The sequence below is a fragment of the Ranitomeya variabilis genome, chromosome 8 (genome assembly GCF_051348905.1).
Source record: "Ranitomeya variabilis isolate aRanVar5 chromosome 8, aRanVar5.hap1, whole genome shotgun sequence".
NCBI lineage: Eukaryota > Metazoa > Chordata > Amphibia > Anura > Dendrobatidae > Ranitomeya > Ranitomeya variabilis.
The window spans coordinates 56,747,046-56,772,854 of NC_135239.1; the positions used below are offsets into that span (position 1 = coordinate 56,747,046).

At 41.8% G+C, this 25,809-nt stretch overlaps 1 protein-coding gene across 12 annotated transcripts in view; it reads left to right on the forward strand.

The window, feature by feature from the left end:
* HFM1 (helicase for meiosis 1) overlaps positions 1-25,809 on the forward strand; it is a 229,963-nt gene that overhangs the window by 46,088 nt on the left and 158,066 nt on the right. For 7 of the 12 annotated variants that reach the window (XR_013218736.1, XM_077278672.1, XM_077278671.1 and 4 more), the window contains 4 exons: positions 8,660-8,769; positions 10,373-10,649; positions 18,862-19,088; positions 20,280-20,321. Coding sequence is in view for 11 of the 12 variants with exons in the window: in XM_077278672.1 (XP_077134787.1) it covers positions 8,660-8,769; positions 10,373-10,649; positions 18,862-19,088; positions 20,280-20,321 (656 nt within the window). In the remaining variant the exon portion in view is untranslated. Of the gene's footprint in view, positions 1-2,301; positions 2,373-8,659; positions 8,770-10,372; positions 10,650-18,861; positions 19,089-20,279; positions 20,322-25,809 lie in introns of all 12 variants that reach the window. The other 5 variants (XM_077278676.1, XM_077278677.1, XM_077278675.1 and 2 more) reach the window with 2 other exon arrangements.

A 25,809-nucleotide genomic window follows, 5' to 3' on the forward strand; every position in this document is an offset into this window, starting at 1 on the left:
TCCCTTTCTTTGGGGGTCTGGGAGGTTTTTCACTTATTCTGTTTATTATTTTGGTTCTCTGTATTTTCCCCTGTCCATCCTGTGTGAACGTGTTTAGTTTCTTACCCTGGGTCCTAGTGTCTCCCTGCACGCTCGTCTTTCCCTTTGTTGGAATTGTGAGCTGCCTCCCCTCTGGTTTCTCGGGAGGTATGAGAAGCTCCTCAATTAATTCGATTAGGCGGGCTGGCCAGCACTCTCTCAAAGCATTCCAATGTGAACACCCCTGTATACAAGACCAAACGTGATGGGCTTTGCTGCACCCTGAAAAATATAGTGCACAAAATACATTAAAATAGTGAAGTATTGGTCGATATTTTGGCCAAAATATGCAAGCTCGCAACCCGCGACCAGTATTTCATTATTTTTATGTATTTTGTGCACTATATTTTTCAGGGTGCAGCCAAGCCCAGCACGTTTGGTCTTGTATACAGGGGTGTTCACACTGGGATGCTTTGAGAGAGTGCTGGCCAGCCCGCCTAATCGAATAGTAGGGGTGTGACTAATAGGCTGAGAACCAGACACTATGCATTTCCTTTATGTAAACAGTGTCCTATACAGGCCTTTATTATGCAAATGTATACTAAACAGTCACCCCTTCCATGAATGGGTAGGTGGTGAGTGGCTGTCTATTTAGTATTTTGCACCTGTGTTGCCAACCTCTTGCTATATGGGCTGGCTGTATCCTGTAGTGCATTTGTTCAAAGACCTGGGCTGGTAAGCGGTGCTGCATTTTTTCTGCTGTTTTTTTCACTGCATACAGGTCAAGGGGATCCAGGGTGTGTGGTGGGATTCTCCCAAACAATGAAAACCAGGATACATCTGTATCAAGGCCTGTGGTGTGTTATAGTTATACTATGTCATGGGGAGGGTGTGAGCATATGGATTGGACTTAGGGGCTGAGCCTTTTAAGTATAGCAGGTTTTGGCCAATAGACTATGATGAATACGAGTTCTATACATCCAAATTACTGATAGATCACCTATGTCACTCACAGTCTCCTGAGTGAGGTTTTATACTGCAATGTCGATAGTGACTGAGTTAATGTCTTGTAGTTCTAGTTGACTAGGGCCAGCTCCTCCTTTATTTTCCTATACCCTCACCTTCTGTGAGGGTAATGATGGGTCATGATCAATAGGATATACTAGGAGTAGAGATGAGTGAATTAATTTGCAGGAACCTTGTCCAGCAACCAAGTCAGCACTCGAATTCTGTATCTGCTGGGCATGAGCCCTGCGAACCCCTTCCTGTCTAATGGGATCCTTAGCTCCTCTTTTGTTTAACCTTCCATAGTGTCATTGTTGTGGCATGACACCCAGACATTGGACTTGCCTATTGCTTAAAAAAAATAAAGTCAAATACCTTTTAAAAATTTGTGAACTCCCATGATTGTGCTGCTTTTTTCTGTTTTTCACTGCTTCTCTCCATTGCAGAGATATTCACATATGTTTCTTTTGTAGAGCTGTAAGTGAAATCTCTGCTTGCAGTCCAACTGGATGTGATTGGCACATCTGTGTTACACATCCTAGTGGTGGCTGTTTTTTTCGCGGACAGCACACAGACCCATAGTTTCATTGAGCCATATACACATCAGTTTTAAAAACGGATCCGGATATCCAGTCCGTGAAACTCAGAGCATGTTCTTTTCTCCCCAGGTTTGCAGATCAGACTCGGCCATTCAAGTTTATGGGGATCTATGAGACGTGGATGAAACTAGAAAGACAGATGTACTTCAGAGTTTCATCCATTTTTAACTGATACCTTTAGGCTATGTCCTCACAATGAGCTTTTGGTGAGGTTTTTGATGTTCCAGATTTTCAAGAATACACAGCACAAAAAAATCACCTAAAAGCTCATGATGAGAACATAGCAAAGAGTCAATGGATAAAAAAAGTTCATAGAGTGCACCTGCTTCAGTGAAAATAAATAAATAAATCAATAAATGGAAGAGATAAAGAACTGCTGCAACTAAGATGACAGACGAGAAAAAAATTGGTAATTTTCTCCCAGGTGGTAACACTCACGTGACTGGGTGGCTTGGGCTGTATTCTCGTCTGATATATCTTGCTGTGGTTTTGCAGCAATTAAGCAAAAAAGCCACAATGCTGGTTCACAGAGAATACAATCATCCATTTTTAGTGTTAATTTATTTGAAATGGTATCTGTTTCTGATAAGAATAATATGGATGGATATAATTTTATCAGTGACAATACTATTAGTAAATTGTAAATTGAAAACAATAATTATCTCATTCTTTGTTGTAGATGGACGCTATGGAAGAGTTTGATCTTTCTCTTGAAGACTTATTTTATAATGGACCATCTAAAAAAAAAGTGTAAATATTTGTTGATACTTGTTTGAACAAGCCCTAGTTTCTCACCAAGTCCAGAAGGTTTCAAAATTATAGTTTCCAAAACAGATCAGCAATATTTTTTTGCTATTTCAGCAAGACTAGAACATGAATCATAAATACCAGTTAAGAAATTTCTATAATAAAAAAGCAAACTCAAATTTACTTAGTTGAAATTATTTTGCTCCATCTTCCTAAAGATTTACTACCTGTACAAGAGAGCTAGATACAATAGAACATGATTCTATATTAGTAGAATATATTACTGTTTCTTTATATACAAAGACCTTCTACTCTTTTGTTTTCATAAGCACAAGAGTGATATTTTACCCTCAAAAGAAGAAATTACTTTGTTACTGTAGCACATGGTGTAAGTCTCATGAATATCTTGTGATATTTTAAATTCCTTTATTAGGCTCACTTAAAAGGAACCTGACAGGTCTCCCATGCCCTATAACCTCCCAGCATTTGTATATTCGTTGTTAATCCCTTCACCCACGGGCCATTTTCCGTTTTTTTGTTTTGGTGTTCTTTCCCCTTCTCAATGCCATAACTTTTTTTATTTTTCCGTCAACCAACATGGCCGTGTGATGGTTTGTTTTTTGCGGGATGAGTTGTACCTTTGAACGACACCATTGATTCTACCATATAATGTACTGGAAAACAGGTAAATTCCAAGTGTGGTGAAATTGCAAAAAAAAAAATGCAATTCCACGATTGTTTTTTTTTTTTGCCATGTTCACTAAATGCTAAAATAGACCTTATTTATTTATTATGCTTTTCTTATATAGTGCTATCTTATTCCACAGCGTTTTACATACATTGTCATTACTGTCCCCATTGAGGCTCACAATCTAAATTCCCTATCAGTATGTCTTTGGAGTGTGGGAAGAAACCGAAGTCCCCAGAGGAAACCCCCGCAAACACAGGGTGAACATACAAATTCCTTGCAGGAGTTGTCCTTGGTGGGGTTTGAACCTTTCATTATGATTCTCCAGATCATTACAAGTTCGCAGATACCAAACATGTATAGGTTTTTTTTATTTAAAAATGTGTTTGTTTTTTAAAAAGGCACCATCTTACAAGAACTGTAGCGTCTCCATTTTTCAGTATCGGGCTGGGTGAAGGCTTATGTTTTGCATGGCGAGCTGAAATTTTTTTACTTACAATTTTGGGGCAGATACAATGTTTTGATCACCCGTTATTGCATTTTGTTGCAATGTTACGGCAACCAAAAAAAGTAATTCTGTTGTTTTCATTTTTTTTTTCCTTACGCGTTTACTGACCAGGTTAGGCTGGTTTCACACTTGCGTTTTGATCTGCAGCGTTTTAGCGCTAAAAAACGCATGCGTTTTTTTTCCATACTTAACATTAAAAACACATGCGTTTTGACGCGTTTTCGGCAACGCATGCGTTTTGGACTCGTGCGTTTAGTTGCAGAAATGCAACCTGTAGTAATTTCTAGCAGCGTTTTTTTGCCGCAAAAAAACGCATGCGTTTATTTGCGGCAAAAAAAAGCATTGCTGTCTATGTAAACGCATGCGTTTTTAAGCACATGCGTTTGCTTGTGTTAAAAACGCATGTGTTTTTATAGAAAAACACAAGAAAACACAAGAAAAAACAAGAAAACCCTAACCCTAACCCTAAACACAAGAAAAAACAAGAAGACCCTAACCCTAAACACAAGAAAAAACAAGAAAACCCTAACCCTAACCCTAAGGTTAGGATCCCTAGTAACCCTAGGGATCCTAACCCTAACCCTAACCCTAGGGATCCTAACCCTAACCCTTAGGGTTAGGGTTAGGATCCTAACCCTTAGGGTTAGGGTTAGGATCCCTAGGGTTAGGGTTAGGATCCCTAGGGTTAGGGTTAAGATTTCTAGGGTTACAGACATGTGCAGTGCACCACTGAAGATGCTTTCCTGCTATAACGTGGGCAAAGAAAGCCATGCCCCTGCTCGCTCGAGATTTGCAGGGAGCGGGCAGGAATGCCACCTCTTGCAAATCATGGTATTACACACACATAGGATACAAAAAGTGAAGTTTAGAAAAACTTTTTTTTTTAAATATGGTTGAAGGACATAGTGACCATCAGGTTCCCTTTAAACAAGGTTTTGCAAGAATTAAAAATATATATATTTACAGAAAATGTAATAAAAATCAGGTGTGTGTTTTTAAAACATTTTGCCTTTTTTTTCTCTTTAGGGGACTTAAACTTGTGCTTGCTGGTATAATAAACTGCAATATTTTTGCATTGTAATGTGCTAGTCTGAACATTACAGACATGGAGATCTTCATTAGAACCTCAGCTGCCATAACAAACCATCAACACCAAAGCGTATATGTGGTCTGCATTCTGGATGCAGTATTAAAATTTAAAATAAATGTGTTAAAGTGTAGGTACATTTTACATCTTTGTTAGGTGATGTATGGGCTCAGTGGAAAGTCTATAGGCCCAATTCAACAAAATCGGCAATTTTCTCACCTGTCTTGATGAGAGGGCGTATAGGAGCCAGAAGCTCCCAATTCATTAAGAAGCACACGCCTGACAAGTCCTTAACTGGAGTGAGGTCTTTGGTTCAAAGAATACAACAGCGTGTCATGAAGTAGACAAACTGTCATGAACACACCAAAAGTCAAAACATTTTGGCTCAGCTTCTAGTTGCACCAACATTTTGCGACTTTTCAAAGCTTCTACTACACTCCTTTGCCATAAAAGCTTTGAATCTGACCCTATGACCTCTGAGCAAGCGCTCATGCAGGAGCTAAGACTTCTGCCAGCTAAGGTGAGAGCTTTGGGACAGTGTTTTAAGAATTCCATGGGGGCTCACGACATTGGCCACAACCGATTTGCAGGACGGTTAGGCACATGCACTATAAAAAAAAGGTGCAAAGTATTGCTATACATTTTAAGAGGTTTTCAGGGCAAAGTACAAAACATATGGAGAAGTATAACATTGAGAATACTGACAGTGTGTAAGGATCATGCTCTGATTGACAAATCTATCGATTGTCACATGATCGGTCATACAATGTAGATACTTTTAGTCACATACACCAACTGCTTTCTCTTCTGCTTCTCTCAATACTACATACCAAGTATTTAGCTGGGAGAAGTCTTAGCTCCTGCATAAGCTCTTGCTCAGAGCTCATATGTCCCGATTTGAAGCTTTTACGGCAAAAAAATATTGTGAAAACGTTGAAAAGTCGCAAAATTTTGCTGCAACTCGGAGTTGAGACAAAATGTTATGACTTTTGACATGTTCATGACAGTTTGTCTACTATATGACGAGCTGTTGTATTCTTATTGCGAGAAATCTTATTTCAGAAAATATGTCAGCCTCTAGATGTGCAAAGCTGGTAGAGACATACCCCAAAAGAAAGGTGGTCCTACAAAGTATCAGACTACAGATGGATGAATACAAGTGCACGTCAGAATTTTCAGATTCATATTTTTAAAATAATTAGAAAACCCTGTATTATTTGTATTACACTTCACAAATATTTGCTACTTGGTGTTGTTTTATCACATCAAATCCAAATGAAACACTTTTAAGTTTGTGGGTGTAACGTGAAAAAATATGGAAAATTCACGGGGTATGAATGATTTTTCAAGGCACTGTACACGCCTACCATATGTTTGTAATGGTTAGCCTTATACACCAAGCATGCAATAGTGGGAGATGCTCTTATGAAAAGACTGTCCATTCTGGCACATAAAGGAGAGTCTCAAATAGCGGACATTTCTCTATGATGTCCCTAATAGCTCATGTCGCCAGAAGTTATCATAGCAAGGCAATCCTTCTAATAATGAGTTTTCTGGTTGCTAACACTTCATTAACCTCTTTCTGACCTCGGACGGGATAGTATGTCTGAGGTCAGATACCGCGCTTTGATGCAGGGCTCCGGCGGTGAGCCCGCATCAAAGCCGAGACATGTCAGCTGTTTTGTACACCTAACATGTGCCCGCAATAGCGGCGGGTGAAATCGCGATTCATCCGCCGCTATTAACTAATTAAATGCCGCTGTCAAACGCTGACAGCGGCATTTAACCGGCGCTTCCGGCCGGAAATGAGCGCATCGCCGACCCCCGTCTCATAATCGGGGGTCAGCGATGCTTCTGCATTGTAACCATAGAGGTCCTTGAGACCTCTATGGTTACTGATGCCGGCCTGCTGTGAGCGCCACCCTGTGGTCGGTGCTCATAGCACACCTGCATTTCTGCTGCATAAAAGATTGTAACCACAAAAGGGGTAATAAATTATTATATAAGATATTATAATGACCCCAGTGAAAACAACAAAACGTGAGTGGAATCCACTCCTAACATGGAGAAAAAGAACCAACCACCTAAAGCCTGGATACCAGTCCCAGAAAAAGGAAAACAGAGCAGGGTATATGTATTAATGTATATAAATCTTTATTAATGGTAATGATACATATAAATAAAAGTGCACATGTTGGATAAAATGATTAAAATTGAATCTCCAAAAGTTATATAGTAGCCAAATAGGCCTACGGTGTACCAAAAGAAAATTAGACAGTTATATAGTAATTATATGTATATGTCTCCCAAATTAACTAAAAATTCATGAAATCGTGAAACGTTAAAGGATAAAAAAGTAACCCATAATAGGGTTAAAAAGGAAAGTGACAAAAGTGCAAAGTGCAAACGTGCAATATAGGTTGGTGTAAATCACTCACAAATCTATCAAGTGCATTGCACACAAAAGACAATAAAGTGGCCAATACAAAATATGGAGGACATATACCTGATGGTAACACCGTATCCAACAAGACGCACCCCGACGCGCGTTTCGGATACACGATCCTTCGTCACCCCCTGACGAAGGATCGTGTATCCGAAACGCGCGTCGGGGTGCGTCTTGTTGGATACGGTGTTACCATCAGGTATATGTCCTCCATATTTTGTATTGGCCACTTTATTGTCTTTTGTGTGCAATGCACTTGATAGATTTGTGAGTGATTTACACCAACCTATATTGCACGTTTGCACTTTGCACTTTTGTCACTTTCCTTTTTAACCCTATTATGGGTTACTTTTTTATCCTTTAACGTTTCACGATTTCATGAATTTTTAGTTAATTTGGGAGACATATACATATAATTACTATATAACTGTCTAATTTTCTTTTGGTACACCGTAGGCCTATTTGGCTACTATATAACTTTTGGAGATTCAATTTTAATCATTTTATCCAACATGTGCACTTTTATTTATATGTATCATTACCATTAATAAAGATTTATATACATTAATACATATACCCTGCTCTGTTTTCCTTTTTCTGGGACTGGTATCCAGGCTTTAGGTGGTTGGTTCTATTTCTGCTGCATAGCAGCGATCTGATGATCGCTGCTATGTAGCAGAGCCGATCGCGTTGTGCCAGCTTCTAGCCTCCTATGGAGGCTATTGAAGCATGTCGAAAGTAAAAAAAAAGTTAAAAAAATAAAAAAATATAAAAGTTTAAATCACCCCCCTTTCGCCCTATTCAGAATCAATCAATCAATAAATCAAACCTACACATACTTGGTATCGCCGCGTTCAGAATTGCCCCATCTATCAATAAAAAAAAGCATTAACCTGATTGCTAAACGGCGTAGCGAGAAAAAAAATTGAAACGCCAGAATTACGTTTTTTTGGTCGCCGCGACATTGCATTAAAATGCAATAACGGGCGATCAAAAGAACGTATCTGCACCAAAATGCTATAATTAAAAACGCCAGCTTAGCACGCAAGAAAATAAGCCCTCACCTGACCCCAGATCATGAAAAATGGAGACGCTACGGGTATTGGAAAATGGCGCAATTTTTTTTTTTCTAGCAAAGTTTGGATTTTTTTTTTCACCACTTAGATAAAAGAAAACGTAGACATGTTTGGTGTCTATGAACTCGTACTGACCTGGAGAATCATAATAGCAGGTCAGTTTTAGCATTTAGTGAACCTAGTAAAAAAGCCAATCAAAAAACAAGTGTGGGATTGCACTTTTTTTGCAATTTCACCGCACTTGGAATTTTTTTCCCGTTTTCTAGTACACGACATGGTAAAACCAATGATGTCATTCAAAAGTACAACTTGTTCCGCAAAAAATAAGCCCTCACATGGCCAAATTGACGGAAAAATAAAAAAAGTTATGGCTCTGGGAAGAAGGGGAGCAAAAAACGAACACGGAAAAACGGAAAATACCAAGGTCATGAAGGGGTTAACTATTTAGTAATTTCATTACTTGTTCATATTTTTTTTATTAACAGTTTGGATAAAGAAGGCATAAAAGATTGGCTTTATACATCAGCTCCTTGCATTCATGACATTCCACTGACTCAAGATCTTCAAAATGAAGTAGGAAGCAGTCAGTCATCAGGTAAAATATGCGTGAGTTTATATTAAATAATACGGTGAGTGCAAAGTCCATAATAACTAGATCGATAGACCAGATACTCTGCACTAGGGTTGTGTGACTTTTGCTTTTTTAGGATCGAGTCGTTTTTCGTGAAACCCGACTTTCTCGAAAGTCGGATCGTGTGAAATCGGCCGATTATTGTGAAAAGTCGGGGGGCCGACCGAAACACGAAACCCAATGCAAGTCAATGGGGATTTTTTTTTTTTTATTCTCTCTCTCTCTCTCTCTTTCTCTCTCTCTCTCTCTCCTCGGACTGTGTAAATCGCTACATCCAAAACGGTAAGATGGTGTTTATACCCCCACCCCCTGTGACGCCACAGAAAGCAAGACAAGACCTATCTCATCACGCTGCCCACACTCCTTCATTGGCTGAAAAAATGGCGGTTAAAGCGTCATACGAAACGCGACTTTGGCGCAAAGATCGCCGACCGCATGGCCGATCCCACGCTGGGATCGGTTCGGGTTTCACGAAACCCGACTTTGCCGAAAGTCGGCAACTTATGAAATTGACCGATCCGTTTCGCTCAACCCTACTCTGCACCTTTATGACCCGATTTATTGCATTTCCGTCTGATATTTATGTAGTTTTTGGTGCCTTTTACTTGTTTTCATTTTCTCTTTATTCTTCTTTTGAATTGTGACTTTTTAAATCTATTTAGATTTGTTTTCTGGTTTTTGATTGTTTTCAATGTTTGTCATTGTAGACAGGGTTTGAGGCTTCCATATGTTTTCATCTAATCAATAAATTTTGACTTTTTAAAAAGTTGCAAAATTTTTTCACAAATGTACTGTAATCTTTGCCTGGAGTGGGTTATATGTGCTTCTTGATTTTTTAGTGGAACATGTGATTTTTTTTTAGCTAAAAAGGTGCATAAAAAGTAAAGGCAAAAGTAAAGAGCCACATACAGTATTTTGAAGAATTTGGTGCAAAAAGGTTCAACAAACACCATAAGCCATACATCAACTCTCGGTTCGGTTCTTGATATACTGGAAGCTTGGATGTAATCCCGCCCCTGCACTTTGAGTGACAGGCTGCCTGCAGCATGTGAGAGCAGAGTGCCTGCAGTATATTGAGCCGTGGCATAACCGCTCCAATGATTGGGAGAGAGCCATTAGATGGAGATTACACCGTGATTAAAACTTCATTTTCTCTCTGTAGCCACACTTCCAATTAGCAGTCAAGGTTTATTGCTATTTACCAGCAGATTAATCCCATATTTGCAGGTAAATAGCGTTTCTGGTGATGTCAGGTTCCTTTTAAAGCCCACCCGTCCCCCCTCCCTTCAGTCTATTGCTACTAATGTACATGTACCCATATGGAAGTAGGAGTCTTACATTTTTTAATATAGATAGTGATATGAAAAATAAGTAAAACATTCAAATTTTAAAAAATATACATTTAATATAAAAACTCAATTTACACAATAGGTCATTTTCTGATTACACATTCACTTTAACATTACTGTTTTAATATAATTTTAGTATAATGCATTACATAATATTTATAACTCATATTGTTATCCTTCTTTTAATTGTTGTTTTTTTGTTTTTTATTAAAAAAAAGGTATGATTAGAAAGCTGAAAACATTTATACCTCCTCTTAAGAAGGCACAAGCATTGGAAGCCAACCCTGCAGCAATATATTCCTCGCAGCATAACATTAATAGTAGCAAAACAGTGACCTCAAACCTAGGAAATACAAGTACTCAGGATATTACATTATCGTATCCCTGTTATTCATTTGGTGAGGATGATGAACAAAGCAAAGATTTTTACTCTTGTGAACACAATCTCACAAAAACCCAAGAAGTCAAAGAAAATTCAGTCATGCTTAGAAAAAGGTAAGATTGGTATTGAAAGGGTAAAATATTTTACTATTGACCAGTGTTTGTCAACTCCAGTCCACCAACAGGTCAAGATTTTAGGATATCCATAGTATTTGCACAGGGTGATAATTTCATCACCTACTTAAGAATGAATTCCATCACTATGCAATACTAAGGAAATCCTGAAAACATGACCTGTTGGTCGGTCTTGAGGACCGGAGTTGAGAAACACTGCAATTTACAGCAGAATTGTGCTCAGTAACCTACAGACAGTGTCAGATTGGCGCCGTTATACTGATTAAAATGATACCTTGGTGAAATTTGCCTTGAGGTTGTTGTTTAATCTTTATTTGTAGTTTTCAGTTAATGAGATCGCCGATACATGCTACTGCGCAGGTGTGGCCGGCCAGCGCCATCTTGGTGGAGACAATTTTTTTCCTCTAGCAATATGGCGCCAGCGGAGGCGCCTGAGCAGTAGCATCTATTGCGTTTCAAATTATGCTACTCTGCAGGCGCGGCCGGCAACATTTTGAGGAAGTTTTTTTTCTAAAGAAATTTATATGACTAAATAAAATAAAAATATGGATTTTATAGATTCAATCATGCTACAGTGGAGGCGCCGACGGTGCCTGCTTGATGTGTGTCATTTTATTTTTCCAAACAATAAAATATACAGTATGTAAAATAGGGGGCAGGTAACTGAGGGATCAGTGACCTGTCATAAGCCATACAGATGAATATCTAAGCAGAGCACCACATAAACCACAGGCCGCCCCGGAGCACGAGAATCTCATTAAGGCCGGCGTCACATATGGAAAATCGGTCCAAGTCTCTCTGCCGAGAGTCGCACAAGTGTTCTCTGTATGGTCATCTGTATGTAATGCACCTATGTATCCGTATGACAGCCGTATGATTTTACATTTCTCACTGATTTTCCCCATTGAATTTATGGCTCAATGGGCTGAAATGAGGAAAATGTGTGCGTATTTGTCGCAAGCTGGATGGTCCGTGTGGTGTCCGAGTTTTTCTCACACCCATAGGCTTGCACTGGAGAGTCTTGGACAATATTCTGCTGCGTTTTTACACGCACGTCGAATACGCCTGAGAAAAAATGCGGTGATGTGAGCTGCCCCATAGATTAACACTGGTCTGAGTGCTATGCGATATTTTCTCGCATAGCACTCGCCCGTATTCTACGTTAGTGTGACTCCTTCCTAACTGAAAACTACAAATACAGATTAAACAAAAACCACAAGACGGAGTTCATCAACCAAGGTATCATTTTAATCAGTATAGCGGCGCCAACCTGACAGTGTCAGTAAGTTCCATATAGAACATAAGAATATCTTGTAAATTAAGGACACAATTACTCAGGCGCCGGGTGATGGGGAATAGTTCCTTAATAAACCTGTGGCTGCTTGGCATTGGCAGGTGAAGGAGTGCTTTTGTCTGTGCTGGCCCATTAAGTAGCCAGGAGTCAATAAGGGCAAACATGTGAAACGGCTCCATAGGTTCTAGCAGGATAGATGGGACACTGAGCCCAGAACTGAAGTGTCACTGAGAGAGCATTGTCTACAGAAGACCATATCTGGGGAGCAGGGAATCAGAGCATAATTCCATGTGGGGGTAGGAATATGACAGAAATTTTAGACAAGAGAACTTTGCTCCTGTTCCGTGTGTTTTAGTTCTGAGCAGAACATGAGGGTGTCATCCAAGTGCAACATCACACAGAAATTAAAGGGAATCTATCAGCTGGTGTTTACTATGTAATCTAGCAGCAGCATTATGTAGGGACAGAGACCCTGATTCCAGCGATGTGTCACTCAGTTTACTGGATGCAGAAGTTGTGATACAATCTCTGTTTTCTCTGCTGCAGATGTAGCAGTGCTTCGAAGGGTGAGCTGTGTGTAACCCCCTTCCACACACCACTTGATTGGCAGCTCTCTGCTAATCAGTGCTGGGGACATGGTTGGACTAGTAGGTACGAAGGCCAGTTGTCCTGTAGCAATAATCTCCTGCTGATAAAACACTGATTGTGTTGAAACAATAAAACACAGTCTAGTAAGTAACACATCTCTGCAATCAGAGTTTCTTCCCCTACATCATGGTGCACTTAGATTACATCCCTGAATATATAATTGACAAGTTCTTTTTAAGGCAGCTGGGACATTAGTAATCCCAAAGGGCATGACTCAAAGTTCCTTATCTGGGTACTGAATGCTATCTTCCATCCATCTCCTTTTTGGATGAAAATTGTAGGTCCTTCTTAGTTTAGTGAATATCTTTTCCCCCTGTATCTGGTGAAAATGTTCTGAAATCAAGGACGGAGCAGGCCAATACAGGTGCACGAAGATCCATCCTTTTTGACAATGAAAAAAGAAGCCATCTTATAAAGAACAAGATGACTTGTGTGTTAAAACCTCTTAGGTTATTTTATGATTTTCTGTAATGTGCTAAGATTTGGCTTATCTCTGAAAAGGATTAAGAATAGACTCTAAGGGTACTGTCACACAGTGCCATTTTCATCGCTACGACGGCACGATTCGTGACGTTGCAGCGTCGTATGATTATCGCTCCAGCATCGTAGACTGCGGTCACACGTTGCAATAAACGGCGCTGGAGCGATAATTTCATGACGTATTTGCGATGTAGAAGCCGTTGGTTACTGTGTGCACATCGTATACAACCTGTGTCACACGATGCAATCATGCCGCCACAGCGGGACACTAGACGACGAAAGAAAGTTTCAAACGATCTGCTACGACGTACGATTCTCAGCGGGGTTCCGGATCGCAGTAGCGTGTCAGACACTACGATATCGTAACGATATCGCTAGAACGTCACGAATCGTGCCGTCGTAGCGATGAAAATGGCACTGTGTGACGGTACCCTTAGGCTATGTGCCCACATTGCAGAAATGCTGCGGAAATGTCCGCAGCATTTCCGCAACTCCATGCCGCGGGTAAAACGCATGCGGAATTCGCATGCTTTTTCCCACAAAACACAAGCATTTTGCAAGCGTTTTTAGCTTGCAGAATGCTTGTGCTTTACAAGCGATTTGAAGCATCACTTGGAAAAGTGATTGACAGGTTGGTCACACTCCTCAGCGGCGCTCTCGATACGTTCCGCTCCCAGGGATGCTTTGCGCGAAGGACCTTTGTGACATCATGGACGCCTGACCGCGACGTCATCTCAGGTGATTCGCGCAATGCATCCCTGGGAACGGAAGCCACTGCGTGCACCTCTGAGAGGTGGGAGGACTCCGGGGGCCATCAGAAGATAAATATATCCCTATTTTTTAATTTAAATTCTTTTTTTTTTACAGGAATATTGTACCCAGGGCATGAAGGACTGTCTCCTCCAAACCCTGGGTACCATCCGCACATGAAGCGCTCACTTTACACATGGTGGGCATAGCTACATGCGTAAAGTGAGCGTTTCAATGCAATCCTATGGTGGTGGAATCGCCACAATAACGCTGAAATAATGAACAGATTTTACCGCTATACGATTCCGCAGCTGGAAAATCCACAGCATGGGAACAGCAACTGTTGAGTCCCATAGGATTGCATGGGAATGGGTTTTTAAACATTTTTTTAAGCTTTTCTACTGCGGCAAAAATACGTGGCGGAAACGCATAAAAAACACAACGTGGGCACACCGATTAAAACACGGTGCTGGAGTATTGGAGGCTACTCTATTGCACAGGAGCCTGTGGAAAGTAAATGCCTCAGCTTCTTGCTCACTGAAAACATTAGTGAAATCATCATAACGGTCTGACAAGTCACCTAAACAAAAACCCGTGGGATGGGGCATAAATCAATGACTGGCAAACAGAGTGAATGGAAGGAGTCTCCCCTGCAAGTAATCTGTCTGGTGTTTCATTCGTTGTCTGGTGCGAGTTTCTGTAGCCAGGGTAAATCTGTAGCACAGGGCTAATGGACTTCTGCAGGATATAGTAAGAGATTTGTTACTGATGGCATGCCATCAGCTTTAGGGTTAAAGGATCAGTGGCATATTGGATCACTTATGGTACCATGGAAAAGTCATAATGACATGTATGGTCTTCTTATTATTCCAGTCTCACACGTCCCGATAATTCAGGTACCGGAAAAATCGGTACCGGAGTTATCCGTGTCCGTGTGTCCGTGAGCTCACGTGGCACACGTGCGGCAGCCGTGTGCCGCCCGTGTGCCGACTGGGTACCACACAGACCATGCAGGAGACAGCGCTAGAGATAAGCGCTGTCCCCTGCATCTGGTGCTGAAGCCGGAATTCATTCCTTCTTCCCAGCAGCGTTCGCTGGAGAGAAGGAATGAAAAATCATTGTTTTTTTATTATTTTTTTTGTTTAAAATAAAGCTCCTTGTTGTTATGATCCGGTGACCTTGGAGCCGCATGAGAGACTTTCTCAGGAGTAAGTGGTATCTGTACTGACCGCAACCCTAAACTGACACCGCAACTAGAAGTAGCCGTGGGGTGTGCCTAACCTGTCCTAGACACCTCGACACAGCCGGAGGACTAAATACCTATACAGTGCCTACAAGTAGTATTCAACCCCCTGCAGATTTAGCAGGTTTACACATTTGGAATTAACTTGGCATTGTGACATTTGGACTGTAGATCAGCCTGGAAGTGTGAAATGCACTGCAGCAAAAAAGAATGTTATTTCTTTGTTTACTTTTTTTTTAAATTGTGAAAAGTCTTTTCAGAGGGTCATTTATTATTCAACCCCTCAACCCACCAGAATTCTGTTTGGTTCCCCTAAAGTATTAAGAAGTAGTTCAGCCACAAAGAACAATGAGCTTCACATGTTTGGATTAATTATCTCTTTTTCCAGCCTTTTCTGACTATTTAAGACCCTCCCCAAACATGTGAACTGCACTCATACATGGTCAACATGGGAAAGACAAAGGAGCATTCCAAGGCCATCAGAGACAAGATCGTGGAGGGTCACAAGGCTGGCAAGGGGTACAAAACCCTTTCCAAGGAGTTGGGCCTACCTGTCTCCACTGTTGGGAGCATCATCCGGAAGTGGAAGGCTTATGGAACTACTGTTAGCCTTCCACGGCCTGGACAGCCTTTGAAAGTTTCCTCCCGTGCCGAGGCCAGGCTTGTCCGAAGAGTCAAGGCTAACCCAAGGACAACAAGGAAGGAGCTCCGGGAAGATCTCATGGCAGTGGGGACATTGGTTTCAGTCATTACCATAAGTAACGTACTCCACCGCAATGGTCTCCGTTCCAGACGAGCCCGTAAGGTACCTTTACTTTCAAAGCGTCATGTCAAGGCTCGTCTAGTTTGCTCATGATCACTTGGAGGACTCTGAGACTGACTGGTTCAAGGTTCTCTGGTCTGATGAGACCAAGATCGAGATCTTTGGTGCCAACCACACACGTGACGTTTGGAGACTGGATGGCACTGCATATGACCCCAAGAATACCATCCCTACAGTCAAGCATGGTGGTGGCAGCATCATGCTGTGGGGCTGTTTCTCAGCCAAGGGGCCTGGCCATCTGGTCCGCATCCATGGGAAGATGGATAGCACGGCCTACCTGGAGATTTTGGCCAAGAACCTCCGCTCCTCCATCAAGGATCTTAAGATGGGTCGTCATTTCATCTTCCAACAAGACAACGACCCAAAGCACACAGCCAAGAAAACCAAGGCCTGGTTCAAGAGGCAAAAAATCAAGGTGTTGCAGTGGCCTAGTCAGTCTCCTGACCTTAACCCAATTGAAAACTTGTGGAAGGAGCTCAAGATTAAAGTCCACATGAGACACCCAAAGAACCTAGATAACTTGGAGAAGATCTGCATGGAGGAGTGGGCCAAGATAACTCCAGAGACCTGTGCCGGCCTGATCAGGTCTTATAAAAGATGATTATTAGCTGTAATTGCAAACAAAGGTTATTCCACAAAATATTAAACCTAGGGGTTGAATAATAATTGACCCACACTTTTATGTTTAAAATTTATAAAAATTTAACTGAGCAACAAAACTTTTTGGTTTGTAAGATTTATGCATCTGTTAATAAATCCTGCTCTTGTTTGAAGTTTGAAGGCTCTAACTTATTTGCATCCTATTAAACCTGCTAAATCTGCAGGGGGTTGAATACTACTTGTAGGCACTGTAGGTGGAAATGGGAATTCTATCTTGCCTCAGAGCAGAACACCAAAGGATAGGCAGCCCCCCACAAATATTGACTGTGAATATAAGAGGAAAGACACACGCAGGCAGAAAAACAGGATTTAGCAAAAGAGGCACTTCTAGCTAAATAGAAAAGGATAGGACAGAATTCTAAGCGGTCAGTATTAAAATCCTAAAAATATCAACAGCAGAAAATACCAATATACTACATCTAACTAAAGACATAGCAAGTATATCTGCAACTCCTGAGAATCCAGCATGACTGAAAAATCCAAACAAAGTCTAAGCTGGACAAAAACACAATGAATTGCACTGAATTACAAAGCACACAGCATGTGTGCACAGAGACAAAAAAACAGACACTTATCTTTAGCTGAAATGGCAGCAGAGCATAAGGAACCAGAGAGAGATGCAATCCCTCCAAGAACAATGGACAACTGGCCAGGAGTAATGGATCCTGCACACCTAAATACCTAGAATTGACCAGAGAATAATAAACGGAGTATAAGTCCCATTTTATGAACAAGATAAAAATACACGTTTTTATTTATAGAAAAATATATTACAACAAATAATCACAAAATGCAATGATACAGCAAGGGAACATTACGGACAACACTGAAAAAATAATCACGGCAGTGACTACCCCTATGGCACACTGGAACCATTTCATTAGTAAAGTGCTATTAGTGCATATTAGACGGTAACAGAACAGCTTGAAACAAAAACACTACTAGACAGAATTTGTCCAGCCCACAGTGGGGACCCGTTTTGCTCAATCAGCATATATTAGACTAGCGTTGGTTCAATAGTTCTTACCCATCAATCAGGTGCCAGGGGGATCACCGCCGCAGCCCCAGCGCGCGTTTCGCGTCGGCTTCGTCAGGGGACAGTGTGACAAAAAAACAGACACTTATCTTTAGCTGAAATGGCAGCAGAGCATAAGGAACCAGAGAGAGATGCAATCCCTCCAAGAACAATGGACAACTGGCCAGGAGTAATGGATCCTGCACACCTAAATACCTAGTAGAGCTGCCATCAGCAGAAACACCTGCCCTGGATTACAACCCCAAGACAACTGCACTACCACTAACAACCACCGGTGGGAGCCCAAGAGCAGAATTCACAACACCTTCGAGGGAGCCGGGTGAGTATTTTATTTCCAGCGGGCGGGCGCACGGGGGGTGGGAGGGGGGGTGGTGACAAGGATCTTTATTTTAAACACAAAAAAACCCCCAAAACAATGATTTTTCATTCCTTCTCTCCAGCGAACGCTGCTGGAGAGAAGAAATGAATGGCGGCTTCAGCACCACGCTGGGGGACAGCGCTTACTGTAGCACTGTCTCCTGCACGGCACACGGACTGCACACGGACAGCATCCGTGTGCGGTACGTGTCTAACACGGACCCATTGACTTTAATGGGTCCGTGTGATCCGTGTGCTCCCACGAACACTGACATGTCTCCGTGTTTTGCACACGGACACACGGTCTGCAAAAAATCACTGACATCTGCAGAGACACATTGATTTTAATGTGTCTACGTGTGTCAGTGTCTCCGGTACGTGAGAAAACTGTCACCACACGTACTGGAGACACTGACGTACGTGTGAACCGGCCTAAGGGGTATACAGCAGAGAGTGGCCGCTGGAGCCAGATAAATAGCAGACCATCAGGAAGGAACAGGGTGTGGTGCAGGCACAGCAAGAATTACATGGACGAGTATACATTTCTTTTTTTTTTTTTTTTTTTTTACTAATTCTATATGTTTTGGTGACTCGCAGTAGATATTTCAATAACCTGGAAAACAACTTTAAAATATAGATAATTATAGATAATGTAGAGATCCAGATGTACTATCTTCTGTCCTGACATATATGGTTGCAAAAATATGCCATCTTGTGGCTTGCACATTGCTAGGCAGGGGTCATTAGAGAGGGTATTATAATCTTTTTTTATTCTTTGTCTGTTTTATATGACAACATTGGACTTGGAAAAGTAAACTGAACTCAAGATACATTGGACATATTGTTCTGCTGAAATGTTTTTTTATTTTTTTATTTCAAATGTACCTTTTATTTTCACAGCTTATTTAAACAACATGATCTGTTCACTTTTGAAGGCAGACAGATGGCCACAGATGATACAGTGTTTATGGATTCTTTTAGGGCTCCACAAAATGCCACCTATGGCAAATACGTTTGTAAAGATTTATCATGTAGCCCTAATGGGGGTGCAGATGCTCATCAAAGTTGCAATGAAGATCAAGCAAGAGTCTCATTTCCTACATCTTTAAAATTGCTGAATGGTGAAGGTGCTTTAGTATTTTTAATATATTCAATCTAAGCTATTACCATTTTAATACTAATTTGCTATAGGATTTGTGCCCTTTGGTGTCATAAAAAATCTATTTATAGTAAATGTTGTCATACCAGTAACTTTAAAGGGGATTGTCAGCAGGGAATTGAGTTAAAAGCTGAGAGCAGTGGGACAGAATCCCTGATTCTAGTTATGTGTTACTTATTGGGTGCAGCAGTTGTAATGGAATCACAGTTTTCACTGCTGCAGATCTAGCAGAGCTCTGAATGCTGAGTTGTGTATAACCCCGCCCACACCACTGATTGGTAGCTTTCTGTGTACATTGTATACTGACAGAAAGCTGTTAATAAGTGGTGGGGTGTGGTTGGACCAGGAGGCACAAGACACCTAGTCCACTAGTGTTAATCTCCTACTGATAAAACAGTGATTTTATTGAAACAGCAAAACACAGCCCAGTAACTGATACATAGCTGGAATCAGGGTCTTTGCCCCTACAGCATGAAGCACTCAGATGAGGTAGCAAAAACCTGCTGGCAGATTCCCTTTAAATGGACACTGTCAAGTTGTGTAACATTTGAATCATTTGTTGGGTAGTCTTCGCTACGCCTCCGGCCCGCCCTTGTTGCACCTACTTTGTTGATCTGGCTGGGACTGCCTTGAAAATGCCAATTTATACATAACTTCGATATGTGCAAAGTTTGCTACTTTTCAAAGTGTTTTACTTCAGAAATCTGGTGAAAACCCTTTGATGAATTGGGGCTTATGTGTTTGGTCAGAGATGGCTCTATGGAGTTTTGTGTGTTCCCGCTCAGTTTGCTGTGATCTCTCATACCAGAAGTTCAAAATTATGGTAACTTCAGCTGTAAAGTTTAAGCATTTAGAACCTGCTTAGACAATGTTAAGTACATTGTATAATAAGTCAAAAGGGTCCCACAGAAGTCGTAGAGGTCCTGAATGTTGGACCCTCATATCATTCCAGGATGGGGAATATTCCTGTAGTGTCACTTTTAGAGAGACTTTGACCCAAGTCATCGTGACTGTTGAGGTTGTATAACATTTTCTCGTATTTGTCTCCTAATATATTAGTGTATAGTGAGGTTTTAACCGTAATCTGCAGTCTGTCTAATTTTATAATAAACAACTGATAATATCACAATTTTAATGCCATGGATTTTTTATTCATTAGCCACCACTCCATATGGGATTTTAAAGCCTGTCTCTGAGATTCGTATCCTTTCTTATCCATGTATATTTTTGTAAAGCAAGGTGTACATGTTATTATTCTTACACACAGTGGTGCTTGAAATTTTTAGAACCCTTCAGAATTTTCCATACTTTTTTATTTTACCTGGTCTAATGCCCTAGTTCTAGCTTCTGTTGTGTCTTCTGATTTATCCTGTTTTCTGACCTCAGCTAGCATTTTGACCACTCACTTGCCGACCACTCCGCCGCCCTCCCACCCCCTGTGCGCCCCCCACTGTTCTGAAAATACTCACCCGCTCCCTCGTTGGCTGTCGCTGCTTCCTGGTCTGGCACCATCTTCTCCTGTATGCGGTCACGTACAGTAGAAGGCGCGGCCAGCACAGGACACTGCGAGGGACGCGGGTGAGTATTTTCAGAACAGCGGGGGGGGCGCACAGGGGGTGGGAGGGCGGCTTACAGATAGATCTTTCTTTTAAACACTATTATTCATATCTTCTATGCAGCAAACGCTGCTGCACAGAAGATATGAATGGCGGCTTCAGCACCATGTGGGGGGGACAGCGCTTACTGTAGCGCTGTCTCCTGCACGCCACAGGGACTGCACACGGAGACCGTCCGTGTGTGGTCCGTGTTTTACACGGACCCATTGACTTTAATGGGTCCGTGTAATACGTGCGCTCCCACGAACACTGACATGTCTCCGTGTTTGGCACACGGAGACACGGTCCGCAAAAAATCAATGACATCTGCACAGATGCATTGATTTTTATGGGTCTACATGTGTCAGTGTCTCCGGTACGTGAGGAAACTGTCACCTCACGTACCTGAGCCACTGACGTGTGAAACCGGCCTAAGTCTAGATACTTGTAGAGGGGTTAAAGGGTAAAAGCCAGGGCAATCCCTGGGATCTGAGTAACATAATGGGTTGTACTAAGCCTGTCCGTTGAAGCCCTATTAACACCTGACAGCCACTAACAGTGCAACAGTGACAGTATATAAACATTTTCTTTTAGTATCTGATGTGACCACATGCCTAGTAATTAGGCAAAAAATTACTTGGCACTCAATATTTGAAAAATATCCTCCAGAGCCCTCTCACTCACCGGTGGTATCGCCACATGATGGACCTGGGTAATAAGCATCATCCCCCTTGCAAGTTTCCTGCCAAGTACTGAAGTGCTGTTTATCTCTTAGCACTTCACAGCCCCACAGAGTCACATTAACTTTTCCCCTCCTGGATGTCCCTACTGAAGGGCGGGCTTGCCATATGACTTACCAAGGCATTCAGCGCCATTCTTGTCTCAAGTCCTTATATTCAAGTAGTGCTGTTCCTCTCCTATTATGTGAATAGCCCCACCAGGTCCAGTTGCCATTACCGTCACCATACCGCATACAGCCGCCTTTATTCCCATAATTTCATATGACATTCAGTTTTCTCCAATAAGGATATTCTGCTGAATGTTTAATTTAATTTAATTTAATTTAACCCCTTCATGACCTTGGGATTTTCCGTTTTTCCGTGTTCCTTTTTCATTCCCCTCCTTCCCAGAGCCATAACTTTTTTATTTTTCCGTCAATTTTGCCATGTGAGGGCTTATTTTTTGCGGGACAAGTTGTACTTTTGAACGACATCATTGGTTTTACCATGTCGTGTACTAGAAAACGGGAAAAAAATTCCAAGTGCGGTGAAGTTGCAAAAAAGTGCAATCCCACACTTATTTTTTGCTTGGCTTTTTTGCTAGGTTCACTAAATGCTAAAACTGACCAGCCATTATGATTCTCCAGGTCAGTACGAGTTCATAGACACCTAACATGACTAGGTTATTTTTTACCTAAGTGGTGAAAACAAATTCCAAACTTTGCTAAAAAAAAAATTTGCGCCATTTTCCGATACTCGTAGCGTCTCCATTTTTCATGATCTGGGGTCGGTTGAGGGCTTATTTTTTGCGTGCCGAGCTGGCGATTTTAATTATTCCAATTCGGTGCAGATATGTTCTTTTGATCGCGCGTTATTGCATTTTAATGCAATGTCGCGGCGACCAAAAAAACGTAATTCTGGCGTTTCGATTTTTTTCTCGTTACGCCGTTTAGCGATCAGGTTAATGCTTTTTTTTATTGATAGATGGGGCAATTCTGAACGTGGCGATACCAAATATGTGTAGGTTTGATTTTTTTTTAATTGATTTATTTTGATTGGGGCGAAAGGGGGGTGATTTAAACTTTTATATTTTTTTATTTTTTTCACATTTTTTTTAACTTTTTTTTTTACTTTTGCCATGCTTCAATAGCCTCCATGGGAGGCTAGAAGCAGGCACAGCACAATTGCCTCTGCTACATAGCAGCGATCTGCTGTTCGCTGCTATGTAGTAGAAAATCAGGTGTGCTGTGAGCGCCGACCACAGGGTGGTGCTCACAGCTTCCGGGGATCAGTAACTATAGAGGTCTCAAGGACCTCTATGTTTACAATGGAGAAGCATCGCTGACCTCCGATCATCATCGCCGACCTGAGCGTAAGTGTGAACGGCGGTAAGTGTGTGACTTGTGATTCAGTGAAGAGGTATTTGGAAAGCCTTTAACAAATACCTGTGTGAATTTGTGTGAGTTGCTGAATTGGGAGTAGCTATATTCATAAGGAGTTAACTTAGGGTGGGGGCTCATAATTAAGGGGATATAAGGGGCAGCTGTTTGGGGCTCAAGTCCTTTTTGGAAGTGCATCTGAACAGCAAGGTTGATTGCTGTTGAGGGGAGATAGAGAGAAAAAAAACAAACTATAAATCTTCAGCACAGCGAGTGTGAACGAGCTGAGTGTGACCTGAGCGTAAGTGTGAACGGCGGTAAGTGTGTGACTTGTGATTCAGTGAAGAGGTATTTGGAAAGCCTTTAACAAATACCTGTGTGAATTTGTGTGAGTTGCTGAATTGGGAGTAGCTATATTCATAAGGAGTTAACTTAGGGTGGGGGCTCATAATTAAGGGGATATAAGGGGCAGCTGTTTGGGGCTCAAGTCCTTTTTGGAAGTGCATCTGAACAGCAAGGTTGATTGCTGTTGAGGGGAGATAGAGAGAAAAAAAACAAACTATAAATCTTCAGCACAGCGAGTGTGAACGAGCTGAGTGTGACCTGAGCGTAAGTGTGAACGGCGGTAAGTGTGTGACTTGTGATTCAGTGAAGAGGTATTTGGAAAGCCTTTAACAAATACCTGTGTGAATTTGTGTGAGTTGCTGAATTGGGAGTAGCTATATTCATAAGGAGTTAACTTAGGGTGGGGGCTCATAATTAAGGGGATATAAGGGGCAGCTGTTTGGGGCTCAAGTCCTTTTTGGAAGTGCATCTGAACAGCAAGGTTGATTGCTGTTGAGGGGAGATAGAGAGAAAAAAAACAAACTATAAATCTTCAGCACAGCGAGTGTGAACGAGCTGAGTGTGACCTGAGCGTAAGTGTGAACGGCGGTAAGTGTGTGACTTGTGATTCAGTGAAGAGGTATTTGGAAAGCCTTTAACAAATACCTGTGTGAATTTGTGTGAGTTGCTGAATTGGGAGTAGCTATATTCATAAGGAGTTAACTTAGGGTGGGGGCTCATAATTAAGGGGATATAAGGGGCAGCTGTTTGGGGCTCAAGTCCTTTTTGGAAGTGCATCTGAACAGCAAGGTTGATTGCTGTTGAGGGGAGATAGAGAGAAAAAAAACAAACTATAAATCTTCAGCACAGCGAGTGTGAACGAGCTGAGTGTGACCTGAGCGTAAGTGTGAACGGCGGTAAGTGTGTGACTTGTGATTCAGTGAAGAGGTATTTGGAAAGCCTTTAACAAATACCTGTGTGAATTTGTGTGAGTTGCTGAATTGGGAGTAGCTATATTCATAAGGAGTTAACTTAGGGTGGGGGCTCATAATTAAGGGGATATAAGGGGCAGCTGTTTGGGGCTCAAGTCCTTTTTGGAAGTGCATCTGAACAGCAAGGTTGATTGCTGTTGAGGGGAGATAGAGAGAAAAAAAACAAACTATAAATCTTCAGCACAGCGAGTGTGAACGAGCTGAGTGTGACCTGAGCGTAAGTGTGAACGGCGGTAAGTGTGTGACTTGTGATTCAGTGAAGAGGTATTTGGAAAGCCTTTAACAAATACCTGTGTGAATTTGTGTGAGTTGCTGAATTGGGAGTAGCTATATTCATAAGGAGTTAACTTAGGGTGGGGGCTCATAATTAAGGGGATATAAGGGGCAGCTGTTTGGGGCTCAAGTCCTTTTTGGAAGTGCATCTGAACAGCAAGGTTGATTGCTGTTGAGGGGAGATAGAGAGAAAAAAAACAAACTATAAATCTTCAGCACAGCGAGTGTGAACGAGCTGAGTGTGACCTGAGCGTAAGTGTGAACGGCGGTAAGTGTGTGACTTGTGATTCAGTGAAGAGGTATTTGGAAAGCCTTTAACAAATACCTGTGTGAATTTGTGTGAGTTGCTGAATTGGGAGTAGCTATATTCATAAGGAGTTAACTTAGGGTGGGGGCTCATAATTAAGGGGATATAAGGGGCAGCTGTTTGGGGCTCAAGTCCTTTTTGGAAGTGCATCTGAACAGCAAGGTTGATTGCTGTTGAGGGGAGATAGAGAGAAAAAAAACAAACTATAAATCTTCAGCACAGCGAGTGTGAACGAGCTGAGTGTGACCTGAGCGTAAGTGTGAACGGCGGTAAGTGTGTGACTTGTGATTCAGTGACTTTGGAATCAGGGAGTTTCCAAGGGAGGAATTGCTTCTGTGTTTTTTTTTTGTTTTTTTTTTAATTAATACTTTGTATTTATTTTTAATTAACGTTTCTGTGTGGTGCAATCCCCATTAGGAAATGTGCTCCACAATTGTTAATGCCATCCAGTGCACATCTTGCCACATGTATGCAGTCCTTGACCAGCCGGTCGAGGGTGCATACTGCTGTGCGAGATGTGAGCACATTGTGCATTTGGAAACCCAGATACTGGATCTAAATGTGCAGCTGGCAACACTGAGATCCATAGACAATATGGAGAGGAGTCTTCTGCTCACAGAGCAGACGCTCAATGGGATAGATGAGGAGGGGGATGGTAGGATGGAGCTGCAGGACAGTGTGGCAGTTAGCTGGGTGACAGATAGAAGGCGGGGTAGAGGGAAGAGTGCCAGGGAGGCTAGTCCTGATCTGGCACACCCCAATAAGTTTGCTAAGTTGGCAGATGAGGGGGGTGCCAGTACAGGGGTAGCACTGCTGCAGCCAGGCATGTCCTCTGAAAGCCGGAGGAGTGACTGCTCCAGTAAGGAGGGAAATAGGAGAGCAGGGCAGGCCAGACAGGTGCTGGTAGTGGGGGACTCTGTTGTGATTTTGCTTTTTGCTCCCTCTAGTGGTCATTAGTGATTTGACTCTGGAGCTTCTGTTTTTTTCTTTTGTCCTCACCTGGGCCGTTAGTTCAGGGGCGTTGCTATATAAGCTCCCTGGACCTTCAGTTCAATGCCTGGCATCGTTGAAATCAGAGCTAATCTGTTGTGCTCTTGTCC